The 14,248-nt window shown below is 36.8% G+C and overlaps 1 protein-coding gene across 3 annotated transcripts in view; it reads right to left on the bottom strand.

Moving 5' to 3' along the window:
- hlk (hulk) overlaps positions 1–14,248 on the bottom strand; it is a 44,505-nt gene that overhangs the window by 1,611 nt on the left and 28,646 nt on the right. Inside the window, exons 16-26 of one of the 3 annotated variants that reach the window (XM_033344549.2) lie at positions 5,789–5,920; positions 4,628–4,951; positions 3,902–4,090; positions 3,685–3,822; positions 2,306–2,410; positions 1,438–1,535; positions 1,178–1,262; positions 969–1,100; positions 676–858; positions 450–590; positions 59–382 (exon numbers count right to left, since the gene is read on the bottom strand). In XM_033344549.2, the coding sequence (XP_033200440.1) occupies positions 59–382; positions 450–590; positions 676–858; positions 969–1,100; positions 1,178–1,262; positions 1,438–1,535; positions 2,306–2,410; positions 3,685–3,822; positions 3,902–4,090; positions 4,628–4,951; positions 5,789–5,920 (1,851 nt within the window). Of the gene's footprint in view, positions 1–58; positions 383–449; positions 591–675; positions 859–968; positions 1,101–1,177; positions 1,263–1,437; positions 1,538–2,305; positions 2,411–3,644; positions 3,823–3,901; positions 4,091–4,627; positions 4,952–5,788; positions 5,921–14,248 lie in introns of all 3 variants that reach the window. The other 2 variants (XM_076620450.1, XM_033344551.2) reach the window with 2 other exon arrangements.

The raw sequence follows: 14,248 nt of genomic DNA, 5'->3' as shown, positions 1-14,248 counted from the left end.
GTCAAATTGGGAATATTACGAACATCATCTAATACAAGGATGTTCCTTCTCTACTCACAGAAAAAGACAGTAAGGAACTCGTTCTCGTCTAACAGTTTGTCCAGCATCTTCTTGTTAACTTCTTCGATTTCATTTTTAATTTCGAACACATCTTGAGAAGTTAGCCATTGTAGAATCTTGTCTTCTTGAGTGAGATCGCCATCGTAGATGAGGGGCGTCTTTTTGCGGAAATAAACCAGAGACGGAACGTTCAGAATACCAAATTTCTCTGCGGCTTCCGTACTAAGAACCTTCACGAAATCAATACCGAATAAGTCCGCTTCACCATCGATTTTTTCCAAAGCTTCCATAATTTCGTCACACTCGGGGCAGTCTTCGTCGTCTGATTAAATTAAACGATTCAAGTGAAACTAGCTTCGTCAAAACTTACCAAATTCTGTGATACTTACAAAAGAAAACAGCTAAGAATGGTGATTCATCGAGAAGTCTTTCCAGCATCCTCTCGTTCACAGATTCAATTTCGTCCGCTAGTTCTCGGTTATCGTCATCGATCAGCCATTCGAGAACTGATTCCTCGTTTTGTAAATCACCTGGTAAATGCAATAGTGAATTCTTAAAGATGCAAACGATTTTGTTTAATCGAATTGATAATGTTGCAAGGGAAATTTTAGAGACCTTCGAACAAAAGAGGATTGCCATTTCTGAAGTAAACTAAGGCAGGGAAGGTTTTGATGGAATACCGTTTGGCCAGCTGAGGATCCTGAATTTTTACTAATTGAATACCAAATACATCGCATTCGTCGTCGATCTTTTCTAATCCTTCCAAAATCTCCTCGCATATATGGCAGTTTACTTTATCTACAACGTAACATTGTAATTTTGTTTTCGCTCTATATGAATATTACATTAATTTTATGTATTGTATCGTATATTATTTAAATGATTATAAAAAATACTCTAGAACTTACAGAAATAGACCGCGAGATATTGAGTCTCTTCAACAGACGTCTCTAACATTACTCTGGTAATTAATTCTATTCGATCCTCTGTTTTCTGGGTAATCAACCACTGCAGAACCTCTTCTTCCACTTTCAAATCACCTTTACAAACGAATATCTCAAATAATATGATATAATACAAAGAAACGTAGTGTTGTATTAACAAGAAAGTGGCGAACCTTCGAACACATTTGGTATTTGATTTTCGAAATATACCAATACTGGGAATTCCGTGACACCATAATCTTCTGCCACCTTGTAATCCTACAAAAATGTCATAAAAATTTTCCATTTATATCTCGACTGGAAGCCCAAATTTCTAAAATATTTCATATATTTTATGTACATGTATTTCCAATATAAATTCTTCTATATTTTCTATACTAACGAAATATTTTATGTATCCAGAAAGAAATTATTCAGTCACTTTTATACTCACTTGAGTCTTCACGAACGTAATACCGTGTCTGTCGCAATCATCGTCGATGTTCTCCAATTCTTCGAGAATCCCCATGCATTGCTCGCAGTCTTCGGCATCTAAAGGGAGACTATATCGTTATAAAATTCACGAACAGATCGAAGAGATATCTACTCGAAGTACAGCGATCTATGATGATAAGATGAATCGATCGATTGAACTGATTGGATCATCTAAAAAAGCGTTCTCCGGGTCTTATCTATGGGAGGGAAACTAGCTCTAACGAAAAAATAACAACGATGAACAGATTCGTATGGTTTCAGCTCGCGATCGTATACTAAATCTAATAAAACTCGGACAAACAAAATGGTTAGCATGCTGGTCGTCTCTAAGTGGTAACTATGGTGGTTTCTGCCTCCTGTTTCTATAGTGTTCTCATGCTATCTAATCGTGCAGGTACACCTGTGTGACAGTGTGAACGTGTAATAAAATGTAGGGAAAAAATTGGCCTGGAAAAATTGTGACGTTGATGAAAGTTCGTATATACACGTGTACGTTTAAAACTTAGTAGTTAGATTATTTGGCGATTAAACGAATTAAAATTTTTTTGCGAATAAAAAATATCGCAGTGGCCATCTGAAAAAATCATGCACTTTAAAAAAGAAATTAGATAAAAATGTACGGTGTTGTATTTCACTGGCAAAATTGTATTTGCAAAAATATGGACAAAAATGTATGTGAATGGTGCTGGAGTTCTGGGTAGTGCACACGGAACATGAATATCTTGGATGAACTATCTGCAACATATTCTAAATTGGTAGAACGGTAAAGAAAAAAGAAATCGGGTCGGCAACTCAATTGTTCTCTTTGTCTGTCTTCACGTGTGTACCATCGAGTTCTTCGGCTGCTTCGTGTTCGACGATCCTGCGCTCCTTGTGGCGGCTCTGCTTCCGCTGATATTTTGCCTGACACAAGTCACAAAGCGTTCTGTTCCCTGCGGCATTAGTAGACAACGTGTACAGCGTATGGACGGACAAGAAGACGAATAAAAAAGAGAAAGACAGGCCAAGTAGCAATGATCGTGACGAAACGTATAATCAAACGAAAGATCAAAAAACAAGGACGACGGACAACTTAGAATAATAAAAACGAAATCTGGTTAATCGTTGCGACACATTAAGCGTAAACTGTAGACAAGTACAAAGTAACAAAAGTTCGCGGTAATGTATGTATGTATATATGTACATAGTATAGTTTCGAGTCGCGTTTCATCCGAGTTGAACGAGAATTTGTTGCTTTGAAATTCTGGGCTGTTGCTACCAGAGCAGGAATTAATATAACGCAGACAAGTTGCTGGCTGCGGTCAGTTGTTATTCTCTTTAGCGAAGAAATATGATCAATAGCGTGGCGTGAAGGGAAGAGGAGAATGGGATAACAGGAAATCCGCTCGATGTGTAGTAGTATACTTGTTGTGGTATTAACACTAGAACTACCTTCGATATTTTATAATACATATAACACACATAGATAATCACAGATCACAGGAAAAACACGATAAGTGCGTTTATGTTGATTTTTTGATTTTAATATCACATTGTGGCTAAAAAGGAATATTTTAATATAAAGTAGCCGAAGATGGGGAGAACCTGTTGGGTCCAGCCAAAGGTGTATATATATATATATGTTAAGACAAATAATATTTTAATAATATGTCAAACGAATTTTTTGAGTTATGAATAGGATGCAAAAAATACATGTTTAGCTGTAGAATTAAATAAGAACACAATCTCGACAGCATGAGGTTAATTGACAATTAATTAACATTACCATTAAATTGACATTAATTGTATTGAATTTTAAAACTGCTGTCCATTGAAAAAAAAGGAAGAAAAACAGAAAAATCAACATCAATCCTGTTAAGAGCACTTGCATATTTTTAATAATTGTGAAAATAGAACATCCAGAACTCATTATCATTGGATCAATCATGTTTGGTAGTTCTAGCGTTAATGGTCAAGTTGTAGAGACTAAAGAATTATACTGAGATGATCCTCGACTTTATCGATTATTATCGATGAAGCAAAATGTGGATACGAATATCTGAATATCCGAATGATAATATTTACAATATTTACAATCAAATATAGAAGAAGAGCGGGATAAAGTATAAAAGTATAAAAATATTAGAAATATAGTAGAGCCACGCAACAGGCTAGAGATACATTCCTGCTTGGCAGTTGGCCGTAGCTGAAGGACTGTCAGACTTACAGAAGTACACTGCTAACGATTCCGATTCTCTTATCAAATGCAGAAGTTCTTCACCCTCCAAATCCTCGATTACCTCTCCGGATGGATCTTTTTGTGTTAATAACCATTGCAGTATCTGATTTTCGTCGTACAGATCGCCTTTGGCCGAAGATAAAATTTAATTAATTATAGACTTCGGATTCATTTTATTTGCGAGCTAATTTAATTTATAATATACCTGCATAAATGACTGGTTCCTTCGAGGACATTTTAAAGAACAATATAGCGGGTAATGCGAAGACGCCATAGTGCTTGGCCAATTGCTTGTCGTCGATCTTCACGAACTTTATTCCCGCGTTGTCTGCTTCGTCATCGATGTGTTCGATTTCCACCAATACCCTGCCACACTGTTTGCAGTCGTTGCTGTCTAAACATACGCGCGCCATCGCGTTCGATATGCTCGAAAGTCTCGTTTTTTAAATAATAATCGTAGCTATTTTGCCGGATTTTTAATTTCTCCATTCTCACACTGTATTAATCCGAAATGTGGGCAACCTTCTAACAATTTCCTATTTTCCAGTAAAAATATCACAAAACCGTTCTGCATCCTCCATTCCTTGGATATCTTTATGCCGAAATTTATACAAACGTTTTAAACATTAAAGCTTCGAACGTGATTCTCAATTTATTCGATAACATTTTGGTTGCTCACACGAGGGTTGAAATAAAACGAAATAAAATGGAAACTTTCCAAATAGGTTGAAATTTCTTTTACGATATCAAATTTAAATATCATCGAAGTATCGATTAAAATGTTCTCGTCTTCATCTTACCCGAATAAACACCGTAATCCCAATTTTACATACATTCGATTCGATTTATAATTCTTGTTCTAACATTTTATTATTATCATATATGATTTAAAAGATATTCTTCGAACTTTCTCCTTAAATTCTATACTCACAGAAGAACACAGCCAAATAATCAGTGGTCTGTCGTATCTTGTGAAACATCTTCTTATTGATTCTCTCGATATGATCGGTGAGCTCCATGTTCTCTGGATTGGTTAGCCAATCGAGGATTTCCTCCTCGTCGTCGATATCCCCGTCGTAATTAATGTTCTTGCCCTTGCGGAAGTACGTGATACCGGGTGGATTCCGGTAGCCATATTTCTTCGCCATCAATCGATCCTTCATCCTTACGATCTTTATACCGTACTCAGCAGCTTCGTCGTCGATCAACTCGACGTGCCTGAGCACCCTAGGACTCTCTGGATCTTCCTCCTTGTCTACGGGAGCGAGATGTTTCTTTTTTCGTTTCGAGGCGACGTAATATCAACCTCTTAACATTCTTATGGGAGAAATTTACGAGCAAACTGGACATGTTTATGCAAATTTATCTTTGCGAATATAATTAAAGAAGTGGAACTTAAATAGAAGTTCGTTTTAAATGCTAAATATCACGGCCAGTAATTTCCCATATTTTTGCATACTACATGCATTTTGTAAATTTTCATATTTACTTTTAAATTGTACACTAAATGCATGTTTATTCAAATTCATATTTTTATGAACATTCATATTTTTATGAATAAGGAAATGAAATTTCAGTAAAGATTTGTCTCATTCTTTAAATACTATGACGTGTATTTACTTTACTGTGAATATTTTGTATATTTTTATGTCACGCGATTTCTATATATTTTTGCACATTTGAATTACCTATATCCAGATGCATAAACACACGTAATTTACTCATAAGATTTCTAAATTTGAAATGTTATTTGGTCGATAAGAGAAGAGACGATGCGAAGTTGTTACTCGATCATTTAAAAGATGAATTTAACTTTCGAAACGTGTCAAGTTATGATTTTAATAGAATTTGAGGGATGGATAATTAAGAAACGAATATAACAAAATTTTTCTTGTGTTTTTTACGGTGTTGGACCGATTTTAGATCGTTCGATTGGCTATTTAATTTTACCGACTACGCGATAATTCTTACTTACCCCATATAACGATTATATTTGAAACGAACAATTCGCCTTACGAATTATGTGACTTACTGCGAACAATCTACGACTTTGCACATTTTCGCAATCTTTTTGGTAGAAAAAATATCTTACAGAAAACGACAGCCAAGAATTCTTTCGTTTCGATATATTTGCTCAGGGTGTCACGATCGATCTCTTCGATGCTCTCGTCTGTCTTCTGCTTCACCATCCAATCAAGCACTTCGTTCTCGTCTAGCAGATTACCTAAGTTATCATAAGGTTGCTCGAATGTACTATCATCTTTAATCGAACTTTTATTCATCGTTATCAAACGTAATTAAATAAAAAATTAGTCAAAGAAACTACCAACTCTCAGATTTTTATAGATTTCATTTTATTCAAGATCTGGAATGGCTATTCTCTTCGTTTTTAAATAAATTCTGGAGATTTCTAGATGTTCAAGGAAACTTACCCTTCGTGTACAAGTCGTTACATAGTTCATCGATCGATGTCGGAATTAAAAGAGAATGTTTACTGATAAATCTCAGATCGCTCGCTTTACGATTCAGATATGATAAAGACTCTACGATTCTTCCCTCTATTATTGACGATAATTTTTCAATTTTGATAAACACTTTTTAAGTGTGCATTTTTATCTGGCACTTATTTTTGTGAAGGATGACGTTGAAAATCCTCGATGAGTATTTGATGACCGTGTGGCTGGAGTATCGTGAATTGTGTTCGTCGAGTGCAAGCTTTTAGTTCATCATATACATATATACTCTGATAAGCTTCTAAATAGAAACAAACGGGACAACGTGAGAAACTATTATACAAGTGTCACATATGAAACAGTGTAGTTTCATTTATTCGTTGGACGTTCACGAGACACGTTTTCGATTTTTAATAATCTATTTCTGGAGAAATTATAGGTAAGGGAGGAATTCTACGTCTATCATTAGCAGTAGTAACGGGCAAAGCAAATACAAAAGGATACTAATTGGTACTAGGAAACATATTTATTATCGAGTTTTATTATTGTACATGTTGCTCTTATGCGATTAACGAGGATGCCGTACGGCAGAAAGTGCGCAAAAACGTTTTACGAGCAGTAAAATAATTCCATGCCTTGATAATCACGATCACAGACGCAGCGCGATGATTAAGATAATCAAATAATTCCTCTCTGTTGACTAAATTTCTCGTGTGAAATTGATTAATATATTTGATCTCTGTTGCTCGAATTTTTATTTATATATCCTATATATATGTATTTTTATTCGTTTCTATTCCTCATACTTTTATCTATGTTCTTAATTTTCGGGTTATAAATTCACATTGCGAATTATCATTTACTGATTAATTATCGCGCTCGTGGATCGGTGACCACGATAAAAGTACAGTGTCTACGCGATGTTACTTCTGTATCAACGTAGCTTTTGTACAGATTATTATCGGCATTTTCGACTTGACGTCCGATGAGAACCACAGTGAATACAGAACTCAACAAATAAAACATTCGTATAAATAAATAAATAAATAAATAAGGTGAGCATGTTTTTTTTCGATTTTTCCTTTTCCTAACTTTCGTTCGGAACCATCGGTGAACCGTTCGAAAGGGGAGAAAAAGAACAAGAATTCTCGATGTGTTTCTTTTTTACTCCTTTTTTTTTCGATTTTTCTTCTGCTATCGTTTATTTTATTTTATATACTTTTTTTGTGATTTTGATATTGTTTAGTGCTGGCTCGTGCGGCCCAGTAAGCGATTAAAGCGATTAGTGATAGCTGGCGTAACAAGAAACGCACGTGTTCCTCGACGTTTTACTGTTGAGGAATATTTCAAAGAAGGTATGTTTATGTCGCAGCCACGATCATGGTAGCACTAAGGATAAGAACAGCATCGTGTATCGATGTACTATTAGGTATATGAAAGCCACAGGTGAAAAACATGACAAGTTAAACCCTTAAACAATTATTCTTTTATCGAAGAACGATCGTAAAATTCAATATGTTATCAGTCAATAAAAGATCTCCAGAAATAAACTTATCATGCTTTTCCCGCGTGATTTCCATATGTTTTATGATATGATAATAAAATTTATGATACTTATGTACAAACTCGAGATATCGTATCGCGCGTGTATGTAGCAGTGTATATTATAAAAAAGAAAAGGAACGAGAATGAAAGGAAAATAGGGGATGCGACCCCAGAAAAGAAAAAGAAAAATCACGAATATTTTGTAAATTCGATTGGCAGACCCTAACTGCGTAGGTTCGCGTAGGCGCAGAATCTGAAACGAGATAAGGAGCAAGCTTAATCTCGAGTCTGAAATGAGACTAAGAAAAATCGAATGGTGGATCAAGCAGTCGTTTATTCCAGATCAATATACGATTGTCATGATCATCAAGTTGCTACAAACCTATGTCGCTCGCGTTGCACTTGACATAAACATACTCTTGAGAGATCTGCTGATTGATTAAGGAATTATATAATTAAGAATAATTCATTTTAATCCTGGAATCGAACCACGACGCCTTCAAAAGAGATTGTGCGATGAATCTTCATCCATCAATGTCAATCATGAAAGGATTAAATGAAGACTGAACGATAATTGCATTAGCGACAATATTAATTAATAATCGCTATAGCGTCTTCAGGTTCCAGGATTAAAACCAACGAGAGAAGATAATAAACGAAACGAGAAAGTGTTCGTCGCTACAACCTATACCGCGAGATCTAGGTAGAACACTACGAAACGTTCGGCAAGAGCGAACAGCCACATCTTCCATTCGATCGTCGACGATCGTTCGTTCGATCGATCGTTTCGCGACCAAGAAAAAAGAAGTCCTACCCCGTTCTTCCGCGAGCGTTACCGATCAAAAATGCAATGGGACAGCGGTATCGTGTCGTCGCGACGATATAACAATAGAACAATGATACGCAAGACTAATTTATGGCAGGACGATCGAAGTGTATGGCCGGTTTCGGCCATTATTTGATTAGAACGCATTCTTTGATTCACGCGCACGCGGGCATCGAGATTTTCTCTGTTCGCGCGAGAAATGCATGTGGATTTCTTATTTATATATGTATATTATATATACACATAAATCCTTCCTTCTTTCTTTTTAAAAATCGACTACTAAAAATCGCCTCGTAGACTGAACAAGTCTTATGTTTCTCGAGAAGCGTGTGCGCTTTGTTGTTGTGTTTTTTGATATGATTTAAGAACGCTTATTATCAAGAATTGTGCGTGACGATGATGTTGTTCGAGTTCGCTGATTTATATTCGCAGTTCTTTTTCCTTTCGTTTTTACGAAAAGTTTAGTTACGAAAAATTTACACGTGAGTATTTGGCTATATCTTTTTGTGAAAAATATAGGAGGGTGTCTCGGGGATTACAGATATGTTAAATGAGGGTAAGGGCGCATGATTTTTTCGATGATCGATGCCGATTTATAGATATGCGACGAGATTTTAAAATATTTTGTTCGCGACGATGAGCGTAGGGCAGACAGATGATTACGTCGATGATGATGATACTTCGATATATCGATGACGAATCAAAATGACGATAAACATGTTTCAGGAACAAGTTTGTTCAACGAACGAAACATTCGTATCTTTTTTTACAATCTATATTTCTTCATCCGTATCTTCGTCTCTTCTTCTCTTCTGGTTTCTCTTCTTCCCTTCTTCTCCCTTTTTATCTTCCTTTTCCCTTCGATTCATCGGTTACTGTCTCTTACTCTCTGATCCAATTTCGTCCTTCATCTCCACCTCCTTCTGCTCGTTCTTTAGACTTTCATGATGTACGGAAGCCCGGCCACAACTGCAACAGGCCACAACCCCCGACCCAACTCTCAATGAGACGTAGAAAAACTATATCCTCACGATCCTTTCTCATCGCGGCATATTTTTCCCGTACAATTTCGTTTATAGATTACCTAGTTTAGTTACATTCTTCATTACCGCGGTACATTTACTTTTTCTTTTTTTTCATTTTTCTCTCTTCAAAGCCGACTATGTATATATACAGTTCGGCGAGTCGCGACGTGTGAACAACCCTTATTTATTCCTATCATTACGGATTCGATCAACGATTACAAGGTTCTTGGACAGACACACACAATGTAGTAGGAAGCAGGAAAGGATCTGGTAGATATTTCGACGGAGCTATAATTGTAATTCTCGAATCACTTCGGTAAAATTCAAACGTATCTAACATCTCAAACAAATTTAATCAAAAAATATTCCTCAACGATCCATTTGTAAATTAAACACGTTACAGAATGAACTTCTAGAAAATCCTTCTAGGATCCATCCTCTAAAAATTGATTGTAAATTATAGCTCCGTCGCGGTTGAATCGTTTTAATAGTTACGTATATTATATCCGGTGCGCGGACGCTCTAGAACGTTTACAAGATGTTCGATCGAACTTGTGTTAGAAGGCTAGAGACTCTCGCGAAACTGTTATCCCGACGATTCGAGGAATCCGAGGAGCCAGCCCACCGGCTTTCCTAGGCACGTTTCTTGGATCGTCTTGCTTGTCCAGAACTTGCGGCTCGTGATTTTCTTCATGGACCGCGCGACACACCTGTATTCCAGATACGAAGACGTTTCGTCAGCCGGCCCTTTTCTTACTCAACGTTTCTTTCCAGCCCCCGTCTTCACACAGATCGGCTGTCACTTCGTTTTTCTATCATCTAATACCCTCTACTATGTGTTTCCTACGTTGCCAATTAAATCACTGCCCACTCTCCACGTGGATACTAATTTCCTTCAGCTTCGTAGTTCACTCATAATACATATTATGTACACAGGGTGTTCCACGCAACTGGACCAATCTTGTAGCTTTGAGGAATAGAAAGTAGAAAAATGTTCATGGGGTAAAATTAAATAATTTAGGGCGATGCACGACCAGAACCGTCTACTTGTAGGTACAATAATTTACTAGCTGATAACGTTAGTAAACTAAACAGTTGCGAATTATAAACTTGTCTTTTACGATTTCGTAATTTTTTGTCCAATAAGATAATCAAATAGTCCACAATTTGTAAAAATTTTTTGCGTAGCTTCATTTACTTCATTATCAAACTTAGTTTTATTAACAAAGTGAAAATATAAAATAGTAAATGACTTAATATTTTTTTTGCAGGGAACAAAAATTCGCGTGGTATATAAAATAATATGCAGTTCAATTAAAAAAAATAGGGGTAATTTTGAAGTTCTTGAAACACCTCTACATTCAGATTGGACATACTTCATCTTGCATCATGAAATGTATCTCTATCTTCTACCTTACTTGGAAAACTAGTTTTGCCCAATTACGTAGAACACCCTATGTTCCTTTTCTTCCTCAAAATAATTCCTCATGGATTATCATCTTTATTAAATCAAAATCTAATCTTCCGTGAAGAACGTCGATTCGATTTGAGTCACTTTGAATCAGATTCTGGATATGTATGGGCAATGATTTAACTCCGCGATTACCACAGCCAGTTCACATATTTACCGCTTCCGAAGAATCCCTTCTTGGCCTTGTGGTCGCTCGATTTGCTAACCCCCGATGACACCGTGGCAGTTTTTCTGCTGTCCTTTGCGGTGAGCTTGTTAATCGGCTTCAGGCCGGGCAGCCCCAGCTTTTCGGACCTCTCATGCACTTTGCCCTTGTCCTTGGTCACCGGGCCGACTTTTGTCACTTTGGCGACTTTTGTGCCGTGGGCGACCTTGGCAGGACAGCACTGGTAGGGCTGATAGGAGGGAATCTTGGGTTTCGCGCTTTTACCTCCCATGCCGATGTAGAAACAGCCGTCGCCTGCAGTAAGCAAATATACAACGAGTCAGATACAGAGAGATTGATTCCAGACAAAGATGTGTGGCAAAAAAAGAGAGCAAAAGTTGGTAAGAAAATTGGCTAGCCTACGGCTGATTGATTCGTCTCTTCACGAGTTAATACGGATGGGGTGGGTTGAAAAATTAAAGAAAAAAAGAAGAAGATGTGAAGAGAAAATAAAGAGAGAGAAACAAAGAGATTAGTGACTAGTGCAGAGAGAACGTGTCACTCCAACCCCAATTGCGCAGCAAAAGCCAAACGTGCATATTTCTCACAGACGAAAATATCTCGCGGCGAGTCGACGACTCTTTTATGGCAGCCATTTTAGCGTGAACCAGCCTCCACTTAAATCTTTATCGAATTATAAAAAAGAATGAAATCCTAAATGGGAAGAAAAGATGACTTTTACATACTGTGACATGTTTCTCGTATGATTTTCAAATTATTCGAATTTTAATCATATTGAGTTTATTGAATCGTATCGCTAAATACCTCTTTTTTTTTATAAATTTTAAATTACTCGTATAAAGTTTCTATGTTGAGTTTCCAACTAGTTTATGTATGTTTTTATCCGATTCCTAAGTATCTACACGTGCGAATCGGAGTTTTCTGCTTTTGAAGTTATTGAAATCCCGCGAGCAATGGAATTATTGGCATGCTTCACCGCCGATATTTATCGGTCGTGAGATATTCCGAATGAACCCCCTCCGCGTTATTTTTTTATTTCCCCGCTCTTTCAAGCAGAGGCCAGTCCGAATCTCTTCGACTCGGAGCTCGCTGCAGACGACAGCTGTCAACTACAACAGGAACCATCGGCTCGCTTTGGAGAAATTTGTTGTTATTTCATTTGTTGGGTTGTAAAAGTGCGATCGAGGTCTTCTGGAGCTACGGTACCATCATTCTAACAACCAACGACAACAACTTTACTTACCTCTATAAAAAAAAAAGAAGAAAATGAAACATAGATAAATAAAATATAAGTTTGATACCAACGAAGAAAGCCGTATCGATAAGTGCATGTAATCTATCTACTAATTACAAATGAATATACGAACGAAACAGCGAGTTACAGTAGTCGTACGATAAGAATTTTCAAAATGGCCATTGTGTTTGGTCACGTAGCTCCATCGACAAAAGGGATGTCACAAGGGTGGCATGCAAATGAGGGAAATTCAAGACTTCTAGACGGTGGAGGGCAGAAAATAAGAGGGAGAGAGGATTCAGGCTGATATAGTTAAGGGAACGAAAGAATTAAAAAAAATATATAAAGAAATAGAAGAATTTTAATTTCCATGCAGGTACGCCCTACGGCCACTGGCTCGACCGTAAACGGCGAGCAGACGGCCATGTCTTCAATTAAATAAATCTTTCATTTTAGATTATTTGTTACGGCCAACCCGAATCGCTCTAGATGGTAAATATATACATGTATCTCTACGTTCTGTTTTCTGCAGGGATATCATTGTATATGGTATATTATTTGCTTTTTTATTTTGTGATTCTTTATATCGCGCAGCGCAAAGCCCGTCACACTTTGATCTCTCACGTGAAATCCTCTTCGGCCTCCTCAGTTGTCGTCCTACCTTTACCTTTGTCCAAGATTTTCTTCAGAGCTTTGTCTAATTTCTTATTTTTCTCTTCATCTTCGTTATCATCATCTTCATCATCGTCGTTATCGTCATCGTCGTCGTCGTCGTCTTCGTCTTCGTCTTCATCGTCATCGTCGTCATCATCATCATCATCATCATCATCATCCTCATCATCGTCGTCATCATCGTCATCATCATCATCATTATCATCATCGTCATCATCATTATCATCACTATCATCATCATCATCATCATCATCATCATCATCACTATCATCATCATCATCATCATCATCATCACCTGCGTATTAACAGGGCCATCGATAATATTCTGCGCGGCCGGAAATGAGCGTGTACCTACGTTTTTTGTGATCGATACGGCCTCTCGGTCCAAGGGATTGCATGCGTTTAACGACTTAAAATGAATCACGTTATTTACGTGTGTATTATAACAACGAACACGTACGAATTTGTTATCGATATCGTTTCCGACATGGATGATCGCGACATAACATACATTTAGTAGTAATATACTTCGTACGAACGAAGGCAACAATCTGCATGTTCGCGTGTATCATTGTGTGCATTCATGGAAGTTCCTTCGATTTTTCTTTTCTTTTCTTCTTACACTGTTTCGTCGCTAGCGATCTTTTTTTTTTTTAAATTAGAGGTTAATATCGCATCAATTATCGAAAGAAAATAAAATAAAAGATTGATTTTCTCTTGAAAGTGTCTTTACATTTACGTAGCCACGAAAGTGCAAAGCGAATGTTATTATTCAGCTTTCGAAATTTTCTTAGATATTTATTGATCGATTAACGACGAAACAGTTTAATGGAAACGCGGTGAAAGAAAGATCTTGCATCACAAAACGGTTAGATATCGCGTGTCCGTAAGTTTTTAAACAAAAAAAAGCTTGATCAATTCTCATTTCTTCTGAATACTACATATTATATATTATATATTATATTATATATTATAATACTGAATATTACATATTAATAGTAGCTATACGCTCTGTTCCCATGTTTTCATCGAAAAAGTTGCGCTCTCGCCGAGACAGATGTTTAAATGAGCGTATGTGTATAAATTGCTGTATGCTGGTTATGTGATAGAGGGAGTGGTAATGGAGAACAGTGACGAATAAAATAAGTAAATAAACGAGT

Source organism: Bombus vancouverensis, chromosome 8 (assembly GCF_051014615.1).
Source record: "Bombus vancouverensis nearcticus chromosome 8, iyBomVanc1_principal, whole genome shotgun sequence".
In the NCBI taxonomy this organism is placed as follows: Eukaryota; Metazoa; Arthropoda; class Insecta; order Hymenoptera; family Apidae; genus Bombus; species Bombus vancouverensis.
Note: the sequence above shows the minus strand (reverse complement) of the source record. Positions and strands in the feature narration are given on the sequence as shown.